This window comes from Aplidium turbinatum, chromosome 9, assembly GCF_918807975.1.
Source record: "Aplidium turbinatum chromosome 9, kaAplTurb1.1, whole genome shotgun sequence".
Classification (NCBI taxonomy): Eukaryota; Metazoa; Chordata; class Ascidiacea; order Aplousobranchia; family Polyclinidae; genus Aplidium; species Aplidium turbinatum.
The window spans coordinates 23,462,995-23,482,937 of record NC_137480.1 but is presented as its reverse complement, the minus strand read 5'-3'; the positions used below and the strand labels follow the sequence as shown (position 1 = coordinate 23,482,937).

At 37.0% G+C, this 19,943-nt stretch overlaps 1 protein-coding gene across 1 annotated transcript; it reads right to left on the bottom strand.

The window, feature by feature from the left end:
• Positions 1-734: 734 nt before the first annotated feature.
• On the bottom strand, positions 735-5,212 carry LOC145777732 (uncharacterized). The gene is made up of 3 exons (XM_082589174.1): positions 5,056-5,212; positions 3,200-3,345; positions 735-1,229 (listed from the first exon to the last, which is right to left on the bottom strand). Exons 1-3 carry the CDS (start codon positions 5,184-5,186, stop codon positions 1,123-1,125), a joined length of 384 nt encoding a protein of 127 aa, XP_082445300.1. The 5' UTR covers positions 5,187-5,212; the 3' UTR covers positions 735-1,122.
• Positions 5,213-19,943: the final 14,731 nt, after the last annotated feature.

Below are 19,943 nucleotides of genomic sequence, written 5' to 3'. Positions count from 1 at the left end.
TAAAAAAAATACAAAAATTTCATATTTTCTCTTTGTACTACTTCTGTCCTACCTCCATAATGTAAACATTACTACAGCAGTTTGTTTTTACTATAAACAACTGTTTCAAGTGAGCCGATACTTATGTAGCGGAATCTATCAGGCTGGGTATCGATGATTCGAATGGGCGTGGCGAGATATTACATTACAAAACCCGGTCAAATGTATCTAGTATAGCCGAATCTAGGGAAACATAAGTACATGCTTTGCAAGTGCAGAACAATGCAGTGTCGAAACAATACCTCAACACTACGCTATCTACCGGTAGTTAAATATCCAATGAGTTTCTTTTTTTTCAGTTGCGAGCAACTAGTATTTTCAAGTTTAGCAATTGATATATCAAAACTTTTCCCACAAAGAGTTTCATATACACTGCAAAAGTTTGTTCCGACTTGTGTCGGTAACTTTACTTGTTTACCTCCCTCTTGTGGTACATTTTATATTTTAAAAATTCCGCAAGAAGAGCTAAACGTTTTTAAAAAGCTTATCTCCATTTTAGAATCGTTTCAAACAAAAAAGCAAAAGGAAAGGGTTTAAATAAAACAACTGTACGCGCAAATTCACTTTTTCTCAGCAGAAAAACCAGGCTGTAATGATCAAACTACTATTTTGCAAACAAACTTCACTTCTTCTTCTTCAACCTATGCTATGCTTCCTTTGCCATCTTGATTGTATATGAAACTTACTTTCCCCAAACCACTTTTATTTTCAATCACTGCCCACTAAACGTAGAAAATATACAAATTAATTATTTATCAAAGGAAATAAGCAACGCTAAATTTTTTACAAGCTACAAAGTTTAACATTGAAAGCCAAATTTAAGTCAAGTATTGCAAACTTTTAGCACTGAGAACCCTTAAAATATAAATCACTAATATTGTACAAAAGTCAAAACATCTAAGTGCATCAAAAGTCTTTATCAACACAAATCAATAAGCTTGATCTTCAATTGGTGCCGATTTGCAGATCTGTCTTGAATATTTTTAAGATTTTAAACTGAGTCTTTTAAAACATTCTTGATACAAACGAACCATTCTCTTAAAATGTCACAATCATTTTGGCTGCCAGTTATGAGATCAGCTTTTATTGCAGCTCCTTGCAAGGTGGGATCACCATCTGGATCGCATCAAGATTCTTGGTATTTGCTTTCTTGTATAAAACCATTAATCTTCCCTTTTTTCGCACATTTCCTGGCGAAAAAAATAACATTGAATAACATCATGTAGGCTATGATTCAAAATGCGTAACTAAAATGAGTGAAAAATAAAACAAGAAAAGAATCACAAAGACGTTTTTTTCTCTAATGGAAATATTTCTTAAATTTGAAACCCAAACTGTAGTCCACCTAAGATGAACAGTGCAATTGAGAAGTTACAAATAGAAGAGATATTACAGTAAGTTAGATCGTTATGATAATACTAGCCTAATGTTTACAATGTTATTCTAGCTGATACCGAGAAAAAATTGCAGGAAAGTATGGACAAAATCAATGAAATCAGCAAAAACTACAAAATGAAACCAAATTTAATGAAAGCAAAGGCAATGTTGATAGAAAAAAGCGATAAAATAAAAAAATAAAGCTGGAAGAAGAACAATTGGAACAGGTCACTGCTTGCACATATCTATAGAGGCCCACATTACACTTGATGGAAGATGCACCAATAGGGCAGCTGAGACAATATTTTGGGCCGGTGCCAAGGAGATCTTTGGGCCCCAAATCATGACGTTTATAAGAAAAACTCACAGTATCCAAAGAATACGCTGCGGTTACCGAGTCCATTGAAAAGGTTTCAGGCCCCCAAAATTATTTCGGCCCGAATCCAAAGGCCCCCCCCCCCTGTCAACGCTACTGTGCACCAATGATGTAAATAGAAGAATTGGTCAAGCAAAAGCATCATTTTGAAAATGTTTGAAATTTTTAAGAGATAGCCTATAGATTTGCAATTAAAACTGAGACTATTATCTTGCTATATCAAACCAGTTATGTCATATGGAAGTGATAGCTACAACACTAAGAAATTTACAAAAAAAAAATAATGCTTTTCAACCTTAGTGCTACAGAAGAATATTAAAAAAAAAACATATAAAAACACATTAGCCAACAAACGAAGCAATTAGAAAAAAGAATTGGAGTGCAAGATACAGTAGATGGGCAAACGATTTAGAAAAACAAAAGATGAGATTTGCGGGACTAACTTAAGAGGATCTGCACTGCAGGACAGCTGCACCAATTGGTTATTGAAGGTATGGTGGAAGGAAAGAGGTGCAGGGGAAGAAGGAGGCGAACATGGGGAGATGATGTAATACAGTGGGCTGACTTGTCAAACATCAGAGAAGCAAAAAGAGTAGCGGAAATCATGACGCGCGGAAGCAATTGACAGCCATCCTTCGTCTCGGAGACGGTACATGATGATGATGATAAGCAACACGACTTCATTAAACTTTATGTTTTGCGCTAATGATGCTTAATGCATATGTGATAGGTCTGTAGGCTACAATGTACATTGTTTGTTAGTTGGTTGGTTTTGAATCTTTATCCTCGGACTGACAAAGCCTTGATTGGTTATTCCTGGTAGTTTCGCATACTGTACTTGTAGAGGCTCTTGACGCAGGGCCGGTTAACGAGATTGGCAATCTAATAACGGTAGAGTGAAGTTTCCGATTGTTGAAGTGTTGTTGCCAGGGAATTATTCCATTCACTAGGTGCCGCTGAATGGAGAGAAGTCCTGAAATGCGTTGCTCAAGAGCACACCCCGAGAGTCGAACCAGCGCCGCATGATCTCGAGCTAACAGAGTCGACGAATACATAAAATTACTTTTATAACTTGTTTTTAACTTTCATCTTTTACTCTTACTTTTGTTCGGCAAACAACTTCATTCAACGCAATCATGAAAACGATGGCATTTTAAAACTCCTCCCCAACTACTCTACTCAGAGTGGTATAAACAGGTCCAGCAGATACGTAGTGCAGGAGACTGAGAGCTACCAGAAGGTTCATAAATAACCGATCGTTGGATAAAAGGTGGTGATAAAAAGTTAATTTCCTCATGTGTTTGCTGCAAAGCATTCAAGAGGAATATAATCGCCCAAACTGGGCTGTATAATGTTTTAAAAAATTATTTTTGAGTCTTTGATCCCTGGAGTAGAGACTTCACTTACTTGGAATGACAACTTCTTGCCAGGAGCTTGGAATCGTCTCGTTTATAGAAAGCTTCCTCTGGAGACTCAGCCTAGTTATGCCAAACCAAGCGTAACGAAGACGAGCCTCTTCCTTCGTGCAGTCCTCAAACTGCACGTAACTTGCCCTATCAAACGCAATAATTATGTTATTTTTAAATAAATAAAGTTGTGTTTAATTAATTGTTATACATTATCCTGCATTGCGGGAAAGCGGACTTGAGCGCTATGCATCGGTGTACGCCTTCCGACGTACACCTGACCCACGCTGCAGCCGACGGCAATGTCTGTTTCCGGTTGTCTACTCTACTTATGACTTAAATTTGGTACTACCCATTACTCGAAATCGATCACTGGGTAGAGGCAATTATCGTAAAGTTTCTTGCCCAGAGAAACAACAGCAAGTGCGGGTGGCTGGAGTCGAACATGCAGGCTCTCGACTGCGAGCCCAACGCGCTAACCACTCGGCCACTGCTGCCGACAAACATAGATTACTTTGTGATCTATGTTTTGACGGAATATAAACGCTCAACCACAATCGTGCTGCCTTATATCTTCGTCAGTTTTTGAAAATTACTGTACTTGAATTTTTTAAGAGCAAAGGTCAACCTAATCAAAAAATAAAGAGCCCAAAATACGGATACCCAACTCATGTTCAGCAAACGTTTTGAAAACTAAGCTGTTTTCATCTTCAGTGCGAGTAGATAAAAACTTTACTTCTCATTTTTTGTTTGTGCTATAGACATTTAAAAAAAAAAACTTTAGAAAAAAAAATCTCTCAGCAGAATATTTGTCCGGGCTTAACATTGTTGACGTACCGATATTATTTTGAACATTAAGGGTGTCGTAATGTAAACGTGCTACGAGCAATCAATCGTGCAATGCATCGTCGACTTATCGCAGCGTAGTGGCACAGCGCAAAGAATTGACAATTTGTAGTGCTTTGCTACCAATCGATCATCTAACGATGCTTTGCTTACCATTAGCTTGAAAAGCACACATCTGTAGGCAATAGTGTAATTACCGAAGCGAACAAAAGAAAGTGAGTTAAGAAAACAGTGACAAAGATAGCTAGGACACTAAATGAGGTGAGAAGAGCATTACTAAGATCAAAAGCGCAGCAGTTTGGAATTGAGAAAAGCAAAAAGCAGATTAAAGTAAAATGAAACGACTGTGTCTGAGAAATTAGAGATTATTAGTTTGGAAGAGCAAGTTGTCTATATTAAAGTAAAATGAGGGAGAGAATCAGGCACACGCGATCCGCTTTCGTGACCTCATAATCTTCTTCTTGGTCGTATGAGCCTCTGGGGCAGAGAGTCTATTCTTAAGCCTTTCCAGATTTACGATGTTCCCGGATTACACTGGAGGCTACTAAAGCAGCCGATCATTGGTTTCATCATCCAAGACGCGCAGACCTTCCATTCCGCTAGATGGATTGAAGATTGTACAAACGTTGATAATGTGATCTGCGATCTGTTTCTCAGCACCACCATATTCACAAGAAGAGGCCATTCATCATTAGTACTTGGTTGAGCGGAAAAGTCCAAGTATTGTACGAAGACGATCGGGGCACATCATAGTGAAACATAGTCAACATTTTCCATCCCTTCAGTACTGATTTACTCTCACCAGCTACATATCCACAGCTAGTTTACTTTTATTGAAATGTTTATAGTAGGCCTATTAATTGGCATAACAATAACAAATATTTAAACAGTAGTCTACCAATGTGATCAAACAAATGCTGGGCATGTGGCATAGACCTATTCCATATTTTGTCTTGATTTAGAAAAGTAATTACCAAGTAGGCTACGGTACATTAATTATTGTTTCTCTACCTGGTCCCATCTTTAACGCAAGCAGTAAGTGGGTAGAATGCAACAGAACATGGAGACTCATCAGATTGGCACAAAAATGAGGAAAATTGGCACATTAAGCACAAAACGATGGCTAGGAACCTGAGTCTCATTGTATGACTTTCACAATCGTAAAATGGTGCCTGAAAATCAAAATAACTACATTCTAGACACAAAGAATTACTTTATTGCGTTTGTACCATAGGCTACATACTGCAAGTGTAGAAGTAAGTGCATCCGGGTCTACCAATCTTCTAATAGGAGCTTTTCCTGTTTTAACCGGTACTTATGATTCTGCTACTAAAACTTCTAATTCTGCAAGTGGGATTTTTATTTTTGAATTCTAAAGTTAAATTGCCGATTTTGGTAGTTATCACAAGTTTTAAATTGGTCGCGAAACTTTTTTAAGCAATGGTTGATATTCAATATGACTATACTGTAGACAGGAAAACTTGACAGATAAAACTCGACTGAAATGCGAGTTTATCAATCATAATCAACAATGATTAATGAATACGTTTCACTTCTCTTAGTTGAGTAGTCATAATATGGCAAAACATAATATGTCTATCGTCCATTTAACCCTTTAATTAATTTTGAGCAAAGGAACATTTCAATTTAGCTGATGTCAAGCACAAGATTACAAAAAAATAAAATCATGAAGCTCTGCAAGTACAAAAGACGCAATCCTAAACAAGCAGTTGTACATATGCTAGTAGTTGGGCATCTTTTTTGCTTAATTTACAATAACGTTTGTGCATGGACGTAGCGATGAAGGCTTGGAGGCAATTCCCCTCTTAAAATATAATTCTTCCTCCCAAAAAAATGTTTTAAATACTATTAAAACGTTCTAATACAATTGTAATTTATGCTGAATGATATTTCCTCACCCAACAATTATTTTTACCCCCTTAAACTTTTTTTCTAGTTACGTCACTGTGATTATGTTGTCTACTTGTGTTGATGTGTTCTACGAGTTTCCTGTTATTGTTATCATTTGTCTCTTTTGTTACATCTCTGTGTTTATTTTCTCAACACATCCTGCCACACAGAACAGTCGTAACTGCTTCTTTGCATGTTCTATTTTTTTTACTGTGCAACTTTCGTTGAGTATAGTGACACGGAGAGTCACAACTATATATATAATAAGAGAACTCATTTAACATCTGCTGAAATCTATTGCTGTACAACATATACTAATACAGCAGTTGACCTTTTTAGTAACTAACTAAGCCAACAAAGATAACACGACTAAACTAACTAAATAACTAACCAACTAACGATGGCATCTTTATCTGACATGGGTTACCAGACCTGGCAGCGACTTGCGCGGCAATCTTGATCTAACAATACCGTTTAAAATGATCAAGACATAGGCACAGTTAGGCCTGTCATTGGTATAAGTATTTTCCCTCTAAAGGTTAAACCTTTTTACTGTCGCTTATCCTAATGCGATCTTGTTTCTCAAACGTTTCAACACCTCAGGGCTTTGCATCGATGTTTATGACGTCATAAGGGCATTATATGCCGGAGAAGCATAACTGCTTTCATAAAAAGATCAATATACACTTGTTGTAAAAAGCTGATACACATTTTCTTGAGCTTAAAAACGTTTTAAACATATTCTAATGCACATGACACTTTCCCAACCACAATCTTTACTGCTTATGTTTGCCGAAGATGCAATTTGTCCATTAAAAGTTACTCTATTACTTGAAGTAAGCAAAGATACCCAATATTTATTCGGCCGCACATCTAAAGTACATCAAATAATCACGTGATCGCGATGGCATGTTTTACAGTTCGCTGCGCTTAGATGTCTTTCATAATGTTGCATAAAAATAATAAATCGGTAATGTTTGAAACGAAATATAATATTATAGCTGTAATGCTGTCTGCAAAAACCGCATAATCTCCAAATTGTATGGGTTTCGTCGAGAGATACTTGGGCCATAGAAACTAAAAACAAGACATACCTAGAAAAGTAAACAAGATACCTCTAAAGAAAGTAAGAATACGCCGTGATTTTGTTACGTTTTTCAGCTTCTAAAAATATCCAAGCCCGGTTCCATTGTTTGAACGCCCTGTTCTTCAGTGATACACAATATAAACTGTTGACTTATCAACGATATTTCTTCAGAACTTAAGCGGATATCCGCCACCCAGCGGATAGTGCCTTGTTCTTCTACAGCAAACTACTTAGCCGTACCAGCCATCACATTTTATAAGTTTACCAGTTTAAGGCCACGAAATAGACGAGATCTGTCTGTTTTGTATGATGGGATCAATATCTATCTGTTCTCCAATAGCTTCACAGTGAAGTTCGGGAAGCATTGCCAAGATGAGATGGTTAAGGAATAAATCCTTGGAACTAAAAGCTCATGCAAATACGAAAACGAATTGATCATTTTGATTGCCTTGAACTGGCAGACCTACTGTAGTATTACTGCTCACTCGTGTTAGTTTGAGTCACTTGCTTTATGTCAGCAAAAGGATAGACCTAAGATAGACAGATGTTTTAGGAACATTTCTACTCATAGATGAAAAGGATTTGCAAGCAATTTACCAACTAGTTTATTAGAAAAAGATATTTAAGTAAGATGGTGAAGAAGCAGCCTCAACGGCGATGAAAGCTTTATCAATCAATTATACAAACTTCCTAACCTGACTACTTCTGTTTAATAGTTCTGTTGCATCCTAAACAAAGGGGTCTTGTATAGATTTTCATTCTCAATGACACCGAGGAACCAAAACAGAGAGCGAGAGACATCAACTCCTATTTCATTACTTAGTTCATTTCAACCCACAGTTTTTTGAAGGCCGGAATGTTTATGCGTCATAAAATAACCTTACAAGTTTTCAGGCGTGAATGAGCCCAAACTGCTCTCTAAGGGTTGATGGTTCGATTCCTATCAAGATGCTGAGTCAAGGCAAACCAGTTAATAACACGAAATAGGGGCGGTTGTCTTGGTAACTGCATAAACTTTCGCTGCTTTCAGTTGTATATGTGCACCCTATCATAAGTTGTATAAGTTAACCCTAGCATAAGTGCATGCAAGGGTTTCCAAATCCAAATTACATCCAAATTTCTAAAATTACTTACCAACTATGTTCGACATTTTTTTGCAGAAAAAAATGTTTTACCTACCAAGCGCTTGGCCTTGTGAAGCGCCGGGCCGTAGAAGCTGCTACATTTGCTACTATGTTAATCCGGCCCTGAGTGCATACAGGGGTGGACCCAACATGTAGCCTTAGGGAAGAGGGGGGATTTCAACAAAACACAATGATGTGTAAATCTGCATTAATTCAACCTTAAAAATAGACTACAAATGAAGTTACGTTTTGTTTTAGGGGGGATCGCCCTATTTTACCTATTCTCCTTCTTGGACCCGCCACTAAGTGCATGCAGTTGCACTATATTTTGTCAAAATGTACACAATAAAATGATTGTGATTTTAGTTTACAAAAAAAAATTGTTGTTGTTTATTAGCATATCACTAACTTATTGGAAAATTAGGCTACTGTATATAAAGAGGTAGCATATTTTCTTGCTGTGTGTTCTACAAAACTTTTGCCTAGTTCTAAACCTAGCTCATAATCTACCAAAAGAGTTATTAATTACATATTTTGTTGTAGATATAACATGTAGCTATGTAAAAGTCACTACTCTGTAGGCTACCTACGAAAGTTTAAGGAAACATCAATGACAAAGAAACAATGGCCTCAAACGAAACGAAACCTCTTTCAGTGGATGAAAAGGAAATTGGATTGACTCCAAAACGTTGGGTGATATTGCTATTTGTGTTCTTGCTCAGTGGATCTTCGATGTTTTCTTCAGTTTGCTTTGGGCTGGTTGATGATGTCTTTACAGCTTATTTTGACATTACGTATCAGGAAGCAGATTGGATTACTTTAGCAGTGTACGCGACACCACTTGTTGTCGTACCTGTTTTGACGTGGCTCAGTTTTGCAAATCGATTAGGAATCAGAAGACTGATTATTGCAGAGGCGGTCAGTGTAACAATAACGTACCTTTGCATTGTCGTAGCTGTTGCTTATCCTACTTTGTATTGTTTCATCATAGTCGGTCAGATAATACATGGTGTGGGGAACATTATTCAATGGTCGATTCCTCCCATATTTGCTGTGCTGTGGTTTCCAAACAAAGAGGTTGGGATTGGTATAGCGGCTAATTTTGTAGGCGCCGCCGTCGGAGCAACTTTGGGGTTTATAGTACCTCCAGGCGTTTTGAGGAAGCCCCCTAAAAATCTGGTGGAAGGTCTCAAGGCAGGCTTTCACAACAACACCTATGGGAATAACAACTTTACCGTTAGAGTCGAAGCGGTTTCGAAAGATAGTTGGAGAAGTTGGGATAGAGACATTTTGCTAACCATATTTATCACAATGCTTGTAATTTCAACCCTACTTACTATTTTTTTTATCATTTTTCTGACCGACGTTCCCGTTAAAGCCCCGACTATCGCTCAAGCGTTGAAACGTGTAAACAAAAGACCACCTTTGTTATTAAACTGTAAAAATTTTAAGCAATTTTTAACTTTAATCAAGAACATGTTCTGCGACCGAACTTACTTCATTTTAGTTTTGGTGTATAGTATTGTTCAGCGTGCTGTAATGGTAGAATTTACGCTCATGGGAGATATCATCAGAGCGATAAGCGATTCCTTTGGATTGCATGTTTCGGGGGACGCTCTTGCTGGTTATGTGCTGGTCTTCTATCCAATGTTTGCAGCTACTGGAAGTATCACTGCAGGGTTTCTATTAACGAAGCATACAGCCAATAAAACACACGTAGCGGTTGGTGCTGGGATAACTTTCCTGTTTACACTTGGCCTTGCCATTAGCCACCATTTCAAATGCTTTCCCGCCCTGTGTGTCTGCAATGCTGGATTTGGATTCTCTACCAAAATATGCATCATTGCCATGTTAGCTGTTGTCACGCGACATACTTATCCCATCGATGAATCGTTTGTTGTTCTCTGGATGACTGGCTTTGAGAGCATTATCTTAATAATAATCACAGAAGTTGGGCGCTTGCTTATTATTTACGCAAATGAAACCAGCGTATTGGAGTTTATGGCTTCTTTCGTATTCATATCGTTTGTCTTGGTGCTGATGATTAAGCCCAGAGATAAACGAGCAGAAATTGAAAACGCAACAACTCTGGATCGTCATTAAGTTTCGTTGAAAAAGCACCACAAAAATATATATTTCTGTTATTTTTTTTATTGTCTTCTTTTTTGTTTTTTTTTCATATATTTTACCTACCGGTTTTGTTTTTATCACTGCTACAAATTTTCTACCTTGCGCTTTGCATCATAAACAATATTCTATGATTTCGAACTTAAGTAGTAGGCCTACTGTGGCAATATGCTGCATAATTACCCCCAAGATATATCTACTCTTTGGCCATCACATTGGTTTTGTAGCCTATATCCACAAGGTTTGGCCACGTTGTTGCAGAATACTCAAGTAGTAAACAGCTTATGTAATCCTCGCAACTTTGTTTTATTGTAGTTTTTGCTTGCTGTAAATGTTAAAATAAATGTAAATATATTGAATCTGGTAACTTTACTCGGCTTCGTATGCTAACGTTACAACAAGACCAACTCTCTGTCGAAGCTCTTTAATCCTCAGTAGTTGGGTAAAATCCCACTTTGCTTTGCAGTGACATGAGACAACATGCTCTCTAGAAACCCAGATTATACTTCGCAAGTGTTGCAAAAAAACTGGTATCTGATTGCAACTGCTGATTTCATAGCAGCTGTCTGTCAGCAAGAAATCTTACCTCTGTGTGTTTCAGCAACGAGGTCATGTCTTCTACAAAATTTTTTGTCGATTTTCTGCTGCATTTTGGAATGATCTGCCTCATAATATATTGAAACCGTTGATATAAAGTGGTTTTGTTTTGCACTAAAAACGTATTTTTTTATGCACACACAACATTTACCTTTTGGAATTATAGATTGTTATTATGTGTACTGTCTGTTTGGTTCGTTTTGTTTTTCACGTTAGAATAAAACTGTGATTCAAGCATGTGCTGCATTATTGCCTTCAAATAGCCAGGAACAGTGCTAGGACATCAAGCAGGCTTACTCTGCAATCTTTTTTCCCAAAAAGAAAAATCCTTTTAATTTTAATCCTAATTAAGGTTGAGTCCCATACTTGATCCAAGCATCGGAGGATGATAAGATGAGGTTCTCATTGTACTAAGCCATAGGCACTAACGAGAGTAGGGTGGCTGGTTCTTTTCTCTCGACTGCCTTTTCTTCAGCAATTACGCCCACCCAATTTATTACACCCTGGGTAGAGGTGAGCAATGTTTTTCAACAACCAGCATAAGCTGGGAGTCGAACCAGGATTGCATAATTGGAAAGCGAGCGCCTTATCCGCTGCGCCATCCCACCGCATTAAGGCTGACTTTTAAAGAAAGCGTCGGGTGCAAGTATTGCTAAGTTACTTTTCTTCAATACTTGCATTATTAATCCGATGAATAAGAAACAAACAATGAAAGCATATGAATTATTTTTGCTGTCAGTTTATCAGAGAAACGTAACAACTATTGTTGGAAAACTAAATACTTCCGATAAATATCCAAACTTTTCAATGTTCAGTTGTCAGTTTGAAGAGTCGATAGTTTGTTACTGCGTCTAAATTGAAATTGGATTGAGAGGCAGGTTTGAACTGAGAATGAATTAGTTTGCGAATTAATTAAGTACGTTTTCTTTCAGTGATTAATTTTGTTAAGACACAAATTTGACCTTAGTACAATTTACCAATCAATTATGATCTTGCAAAAGAAAGTAAGTTTTATCAGTTTGGTTTGGTCTGAGGATAAAAATTCTCACAAACAATCAATTTTGTTGCTGACAATTCAACAATAATCAAATTTTATTTTGTGAAAGTGATCCACTTCCTGCATGGGAAAACCGTTTATTGCTTAGATTCTTTTTCATAGGTCAGGGCGTTGTTCATTTCACTCGGAAATTCTACCTAAAAATGGCTTTTTTATGTTTACAAATAAACAACTCAGCTAAAATCTAAAAATAACTCGTTTTGCTAATTTGGCTTGACTGAGTCATTTGGAAAAAATTCCAGGATAGCATTTCTAAAACTATAAACGGGAAATTTTTTTTAAACAATTCTGTAATGCATTCAACCATGACCACCTAAAGATATGGCCTGATTTGTCACATTTTTCAGAAACTTCCAGGTTTTTTTAACTTTGGGCGAAAGTTCAAATAAATTTTTCTAAAAATTAGATGTTTACGCTTTCTTTATTCTTTTCCCCAGATGACACAATAGGTTTTAACATCCTCACATGTTGAAAAACAAAGAAAATTTGATTTTGTAGATTTTAGTCAGACTGTTAATTTTCAATAACAGTCTGATTTTGCGTTTTTCAACTTACTTTTTTTCGTTTGCTACTGCTTCCCCAAGGCAACAAAAAAGTTTTTTGTCATTAGGAAACCTCAAAAAGTAAAAAAATCTCAAAAAATGTCAGTTAAGCACTAGCAGTAGCTGTAATCAAAATCTGCAAAATGTGACAAATCAGGCCGCATCTCCAGGTGGCCATGATTCAACCAACTTTCGATTTGTCCGTCAATTTGGCAAACAATGCCTCAGCTGCTGTGTAGCCGAGTAGTCAGAACGCCTTTATGACGCTTAAAGAAAGAATCGCAATTTTTACCTACAGAAAATACGCAGCTACGTCTTGCCAAGACACAGAAAGACACACTTGAAGTTGGATACGAAAAAGGGATTTTTTTACTTTTCTTTGACTTAATTCAAGTATTCAACTACCAACCATAAGTCTAGATACAACAAGCAACGAATAATGACAATTAAAATGACACACAAAGGTATACTGCCAAAGCCGTTATTATTGTTAACTACTGCTTTTGCCCTAGCATTACGTTTGTCGTGAGTTGCATCAACGTAATCTGTGGTTGATTTTATGTTGCTGACGAATGTGACTTTAAAGTTCCAATCTGTGACGTAACAATGATGGACAAAAATCACATGTTATAGAGTAAGGGCACGGCCTACTAAAACACGGCCAAATATGTTGCTATTTGGGAAAATTTCTAAGAGTCTGAATTGTTACAATCATAACCATGATAAACCTGTCATTTTTCCACTTACAGAAGTATGTAAAACAAGCAACAATTGCATCTAGACATATTTTTGGCTTGTTTTACCAGAGATTAGATATGTATGCAATAATATGCAATAATAATGTAAAATATGTAAGACTTTCCAACTGCATCCTGGAGGTAGTCTCATCATACAGTCGTTCGGTTTTTTGTAAAGCAGGATCTTTCGCCAATAGCCATATTTTACTTGCAAAACTAAACTTGGCGAAAAACAAACGAATCAAAATTTAAATTGACACATCAAATGAACAGCTTACAACATTGAATCCACAAAAAATCCTTGATATTTTAAATGGAACATGCAATTGCACCAACAATACTACCTCCAGGGTGCAGTTGAAAAGTCTTACATATTACATTCTTATTGTGTAAACTGTGCTCAACGTACGTACCTAATCTCCGGTTAAACAAGCCAAACATGTGTCTAGGTGCAAATATTACTTATTTTACTTACTTCTGGTAATGGCAAGATGACAGGTTTATCATAGTTATGATTGTAACAATTCAGACTCTTAGAAATTTCCTCAAATAGCAACATATTTGGCCGTGTTCTAGTAGGTCGTGGTAGGGGGCTGGTTAACTGTTGGCCGCGGCCCAACCAGGAGTGGTTTCCCAATTTTCATTGGGCCGTGACTTGTATTTCAGTTCCATAAAGTAGTTGCGGACTGCACAGTTTTACATGCATACATCATAGTTTGATACGTAATATGGAAAAGAACTGTTGGCTTTGCCAAACTGTTGCATCACAGTTTCATTGTCTGGTGTAAAACTATTAACGCTATCCCAGACTTAAACTAAGTGACTAACAAATGTGTCGTGACCAAAATAGATTTTTCGCGAGCTTTGATTATTTTAACAGTTGCTAACAATGATGAAAGCAAGTACAATCAACGTCAGTGTCCGTGCGGTAACTTACTTTTGCATGCAGTTGAAGATAGTTGATGGTTGCTACTTACTTTGACAAGAAGTCTAAGGCAACGTCTCGCTTAAAAACCTAAACAATTTGGTTAACTTTGCATTGTACGTTTAGGCTACACACTATCGTACACATAAAGTGCTTGTAACGCATTTATGTTTTGAAAACTTTTGACAAACAACTATTGACTGCCGTCCAACCAAACCTTAGCTTACCAAATATTCCAAAAGTTATGAACGTGATCTTACTAATAATAGCTTTTCATGACGAAGTGAAACCAGCGATGAGTAAATTTAAATTAATTAGCTGACTGTTGTGTATTTAATAATATGTCGACTCTGCATGTCTGCCTGACAGACAATTTCATGCAATATCCACTTGATAATTTTCCCTTGCTGTTCCTTGGCAACAAAATCGGAAAAATTTCCCTTGTAAAGTTTTTAGTGTAGGCTACGTATCGGGAAATAAGCTTAGAGCGATGTGCTGTATATATACCGTGTGCAGGAACAACTACTCTTTATAAGAAAAAAATTGTAATCAGTACCCGCAAAAAATTGACTTCAGTGTAAAAAATAGAACCCTTTCTAAACAAAATGGCTTCAAATGTAACATCCATGAAATCGAGCTCAAGCAGTGTTGCTGACACTTCTCCAAGATCAACTCTGAAACGGAAACAAGTTAAAAATGAAATGATTTCAAACTCCAACAGCAAAAAGAAAAAACATCCAGTTTTGCCAGAAAATATCAGAAGTAAACACGGGCACACGAACAAAACTACGGAAAATGAAATAATGGCAACTTTTTGGGAAGAGTTAAATGAAATTGATCAAGTGCAAATAACTAACTTGCTTGACGGTTCAAAATGGTGGCCGGCAAGAGGGCAGGTAGATGAGAACAGGAAGATAATGAGCAGAAGTGTCACTGAGTACGCATGGAGGACCTGGCGTCGTGTTACTCGTGATGGTACCCGGTCATTTGGTCGACAGGACGTTTGGTCGACAGACATTTGGTCGACAGGACGTTTGGTCGACAGGACGTTAGGTCGACAGAACGATTTATTTTAGAGTTAGGGTTAGTTAACTAACCATAACCCTAATCTAACCCTGACTCTAACCCTAACCCTAACCCTAAAATAAATCGTTCTGTCGACCTAACGTCCTGTCGACCAAACGTCCTGTCGACCAAACGTCCTGTCGACCAAATGTCTGTCGACCAAACGACCGTGCACCACTCGTGATAGTCAGTTCCGTTTCATATTTGCAAGAGCACCCTCTGACGACCCGACAAACTTGCTTTACGTGCACGTTGATGGCGCTCAACTCAAGCTAAGGTCAGGAACGACGCCTTCGGAAAGTTTAGATGATGAAACTGATGACAGAATCTTTCAAAGCATCAATTCCAAAAGCAAATATGGAAAACTGAAACACTTAGTGACGTCTGTGAGTAATGAGGTATGCTTTGCTGGTCTCAGAGGAAAGTCGAGGGTGGTCCGTCTTTGCTCAGAAGGAGAAGCTACTCAATGGAGTCTTTCTTCTCGCAATATTGATGAAAGTTTCGTCGAGTAACTTCCTAGACAACAAATCAATTTTTTTACGTTAATTCAACTACTACAGACTCAGATTCAACAGATTTTACACATTTGATATCTACAGACGTTGAATCAATGTAAAAAACGGTTGATTTGCTGCTGGGTTGAAACTTGTTATGATCACTTACAGTATTTTCGTTTTGTGGATAATACTTTATCCATGTTTAACCTACAGTTACCTCATTGAGCAAAACAGCAATCTTACCTACACACGCAACCATGATACAAATTCCGCCTGCATACAATGACTTCCAGTGCAATTGTACAATTACCCAAGCGACACCTAGTGTGATGATGATAATAAAATTTCAACCACAAGTAGAACTTCAGATTGATTATTACCAAACCTTCATGACCAGGACACGAAGGCTGCATCTTCGGAGTCATAGGCTTCAAAGTTGCCATTTACACATGAGAAGCTGACAAGATTCATTTTCTGAAAGCGACTTTCTCAGTCTGAAGATAAATATCCTCCATGTGCTATGTCTGTTCCATGCCTACATCATTGCCGTTGGGAGACTATTTTGTGGTCGGTGCCAACGGCGATACCTCTCTCAAAGCAAGATAGGCTACCGATAGAAGGAAATGCTAGGAAAATCATCGAAGAAACAGATGGTTTCCTCTCAAAAGCTGCAGTATACAAATAAATGGGCTAAAAAAAACTGTTACAACAACAAATGCGGCATTTTCTTCAACTTTGCTGACGTTTTGGGAAAATGTCGGACTCCTGATATCATTTCTTATTCAAAAGTATCCACTTGGTTCCTTCTTTTAATGCTACTGCTTACGTCCAATGCATGTTGTTTTCATTTACCGTACTACTCTATTTAACTTAAGATGTCTTTAATTGTCTGAAGAGAATATTTTTACAGATGTTATTTGAGAAGCTCAGGCATTGTTTCGCTTTTGTTTGTTTTCATTCAATTTTCACAAGCAATGCAATATGTTGCAATATTTTCTAGACCTTTGCTATTTTATCGTGTATTGCTTTTGCTGTGATGGTCTGAAATAAAAACAGCTGAACTGACCAACTGAGGTTGGTTATTGTGAATGTGTTTCTAAAAGAATTTTCATTGTTTTTCATGTCATTGCAGAAGATGTTGTTGAAATCCAGTTTAGCTAAATCTTTACTAGTTTTGTTGATTACTGTTATGCTTTGTACAGATTGATTGCTTTTACATACTTTATCCAGGGTTCAACGTTTCACAGTTTTGTAAATTTAAAGCCCTTTGTTTTTTTTTTGCATGTGCGATTTATAATCTGTAATTTTCACTCTTCGAAAATACAATTGAGTCACCGTGTAATTATTTGGCTCACATCTTGAGGCCTGTTGTTTCAGGTGATTGCGGCAGGCTGTAGGAAACAAGCAGTAATTATCATCAGTAATTGTTAGTCACAATAAGTGACTAAGTCAAAAGAATTTTAGTTAACTTGATGGTAAAATAACGCATTTAAACATAACAAATAGCCTACAAACTGTGCTCCAACAAAAATGAGAAACAGTTGCTGAACTTCAGCACAATTGTAGAATGGACTTTTTTCAAACAGATAGTACTTTTCCCAACGAAATCAATCACGGATTTTAATGATGGCCTTCTGGTCTCGCTGTCCGTTAATTTCATGTCGATAAAAACCAGATCTATAAAGTTGTTGAATGTGTTGTAGGTTGCACTGAAGATGTTTGTACCTTGTGGTGCAGCAACCTACAGTACAGTGCCATAGTACAACACTTCGCCGTGATTCAAAGTTTGGAAATTCACAATAGAAAAATGAATTTGGTTGAGAATTGAGATGAGCAGAACGTTTGTTTGATCAGGTTCAATACACACTAAAAATGATGACTGCCTAAATGAAGAACAGTTAAGTCCAAGTTAAAGACAGAGCTATTGAAGTATAGGCGGTAGCGTTGATAAGGGGGTCCAGAGAGCACTTTTGGAATCCTGGTCTGGGATAACTTCAGTGGCCCGAGATCTTTTAAAGGAGCCCAGAAACATGAAGCAACCACAGCGTATTTTTTTTTAATACACCACGTTTTTCTTATTAAAACATTAATTTGGGACCAAAAGGTCTCATTGGTACTGGGCCCAAATATCCTCTCAACGGCCCTGAAGATAGGTGGTATAGAACCGATGTCCTGTTCATTGTCAGTCAAGGACTTTTACCATTCAATTAACCAACTAGCTTGAAGTGCAAGTTTGTTTCATTGTTTGGGTCAGACAAATAACAATCATTTGAAAATTAATTTATGTTTGAAGTGAAATATTTTTAATATTTTTGACATTTGAAATGCAACTCCGTTTATTCTTTGTTCAGAGAGAGAGAATACTTTTATTTCGTCTGTTGCGAAAATAGCACGGTACAATTATACACAATATGAATAGATAAGCACCATAGCAATCTACTGTAGATACCACAACAGACAGGAAGCAGCGAAAGGCTACAGTATTATCAGTCATTGGGTCAGCTGCTTCCCTGTTCTTAATGTGACAAATGTCAAGAATCTGCAAACTAATTCAAATTAATTAATTCAAAGTTGCTCTGTCATTTTTTGTCATTTGAGTCCTTGCCTTGGGTCTTTCTCTTTACTATCGCATGTTGGTAATGCTTTCCCGGTACAGTATATATCAAAGGCTTGTGGAGAGCAGCCAATCTTTGGTAACACCGTTAAAATGGATAGGAAAACTTCTTCCCCGTTTGGTGGACTTGAAATGACATAATAATAAAAACTTTTGTTCAGAAATAAAATTATATTTAAATGTATCTTAAATTTAAGCTTATTATATTGTTGTCGAAAACAAAGAAATATTTCTATGATTCGATTTTGTTTGAAGTTAAAAAATTTCAATAGTTTTGAAATATTTTTTTTTTTACTTTTACAAAATTTTAACAAACCAATTAAAGCAATTTGGTTCCTTTATTTCATTCCTATCCGACATGTATCTCCTGTATTCAGTTGGAATGCTGTTGTTTGGAATGAAGCCTTAAAGTGACTCATTGTTTCAATTAAACTACGTCATAAAACGTCTAATTGTGATTAAATAAATTACAAAAACAATAAAAAAGCTCTTGCTTTTATAATTATGTTGCCTTTGGCGTTTTGCCGACTGCAAGAAATGTCGTGAAACGACCAGCTACAACAAGGATGTTATTCTGCTCCGAACGAAATTCGCTTTCGTATCTTTACCCAAAGTTCACAATGTAGTAACACAACTTGTTATTAAACCTCTAATCACAACAAGTTCAATTGCAACTTTTTTTTCACACGGTTTTGAAATGTTTAGATTCCATGAATTAAACCTCAATTAAATTGTGACGTCAGAAAACGACCAAAAAACTGCAAGGACGGAAGTTTCTTACATCGGTAAAGTAGCGACTGGATCACCACAACAAACATGTACAGCACCTGAGCCTTGACCTTCAGTTATAGTAGACATATTTCGGTATTAGCAAAAAGCATGTGTTCTTCTCTTTATCATGAGGCAGCAATTCAAGCAGCATTTCCCACTTGCTGCAGTGTTGAGAAATTTGAATGTCCTTGAAATTTTGAATTTGAAAAAAACTGATAGACGTAAATTTGTTTTTAGTGGCAGACCTGAGTAATAACTTTGATAGTAATAATAATAATCGTGTTTTTATTTACGCCCAATACGATAACATAAAGTACACTGCGATCACAGATGCGATACAACAGACGACAGGAAGCAGCTAAGTGACATATAGTCTTCGAGTCAGCTGCTCCCCTTAGTTTGGCTTGCCATTAAATTGCTGAGACACAGCCGCGTGGTTTGGAGCGGTGTCGAACCCACGTCCTTTCGAACGTCGCGCAGACGTTCTCACCACTCGGCAACAAAGCCGGCAAGACATGAGACATTACGTTAACGTCTCCAAACGTTAAATCAATGTAGAAAAAGTATGATTTTCTGACTGGTAAGTAGTCCGTAATCAAATGGTTAAAAAAATAATATTGGCCATTAAGATTCATAAGTCATGATTTCATAATGATACGGCGCAAAAAGCCTCAATAAAATACTAAGGTACCGAATAGGTTTGCTCATATTTGAATAAAGTATATAGAAAAGTGTTTAAGTTTTGTATCTGTATTTTTCTTTGTACAGGATGAACCTTACTACCACCAAGCCTGTCTTGTTAACCTTAGGTAGAATAAGAAGCCACCCCATCCCAGTAGGTGCTA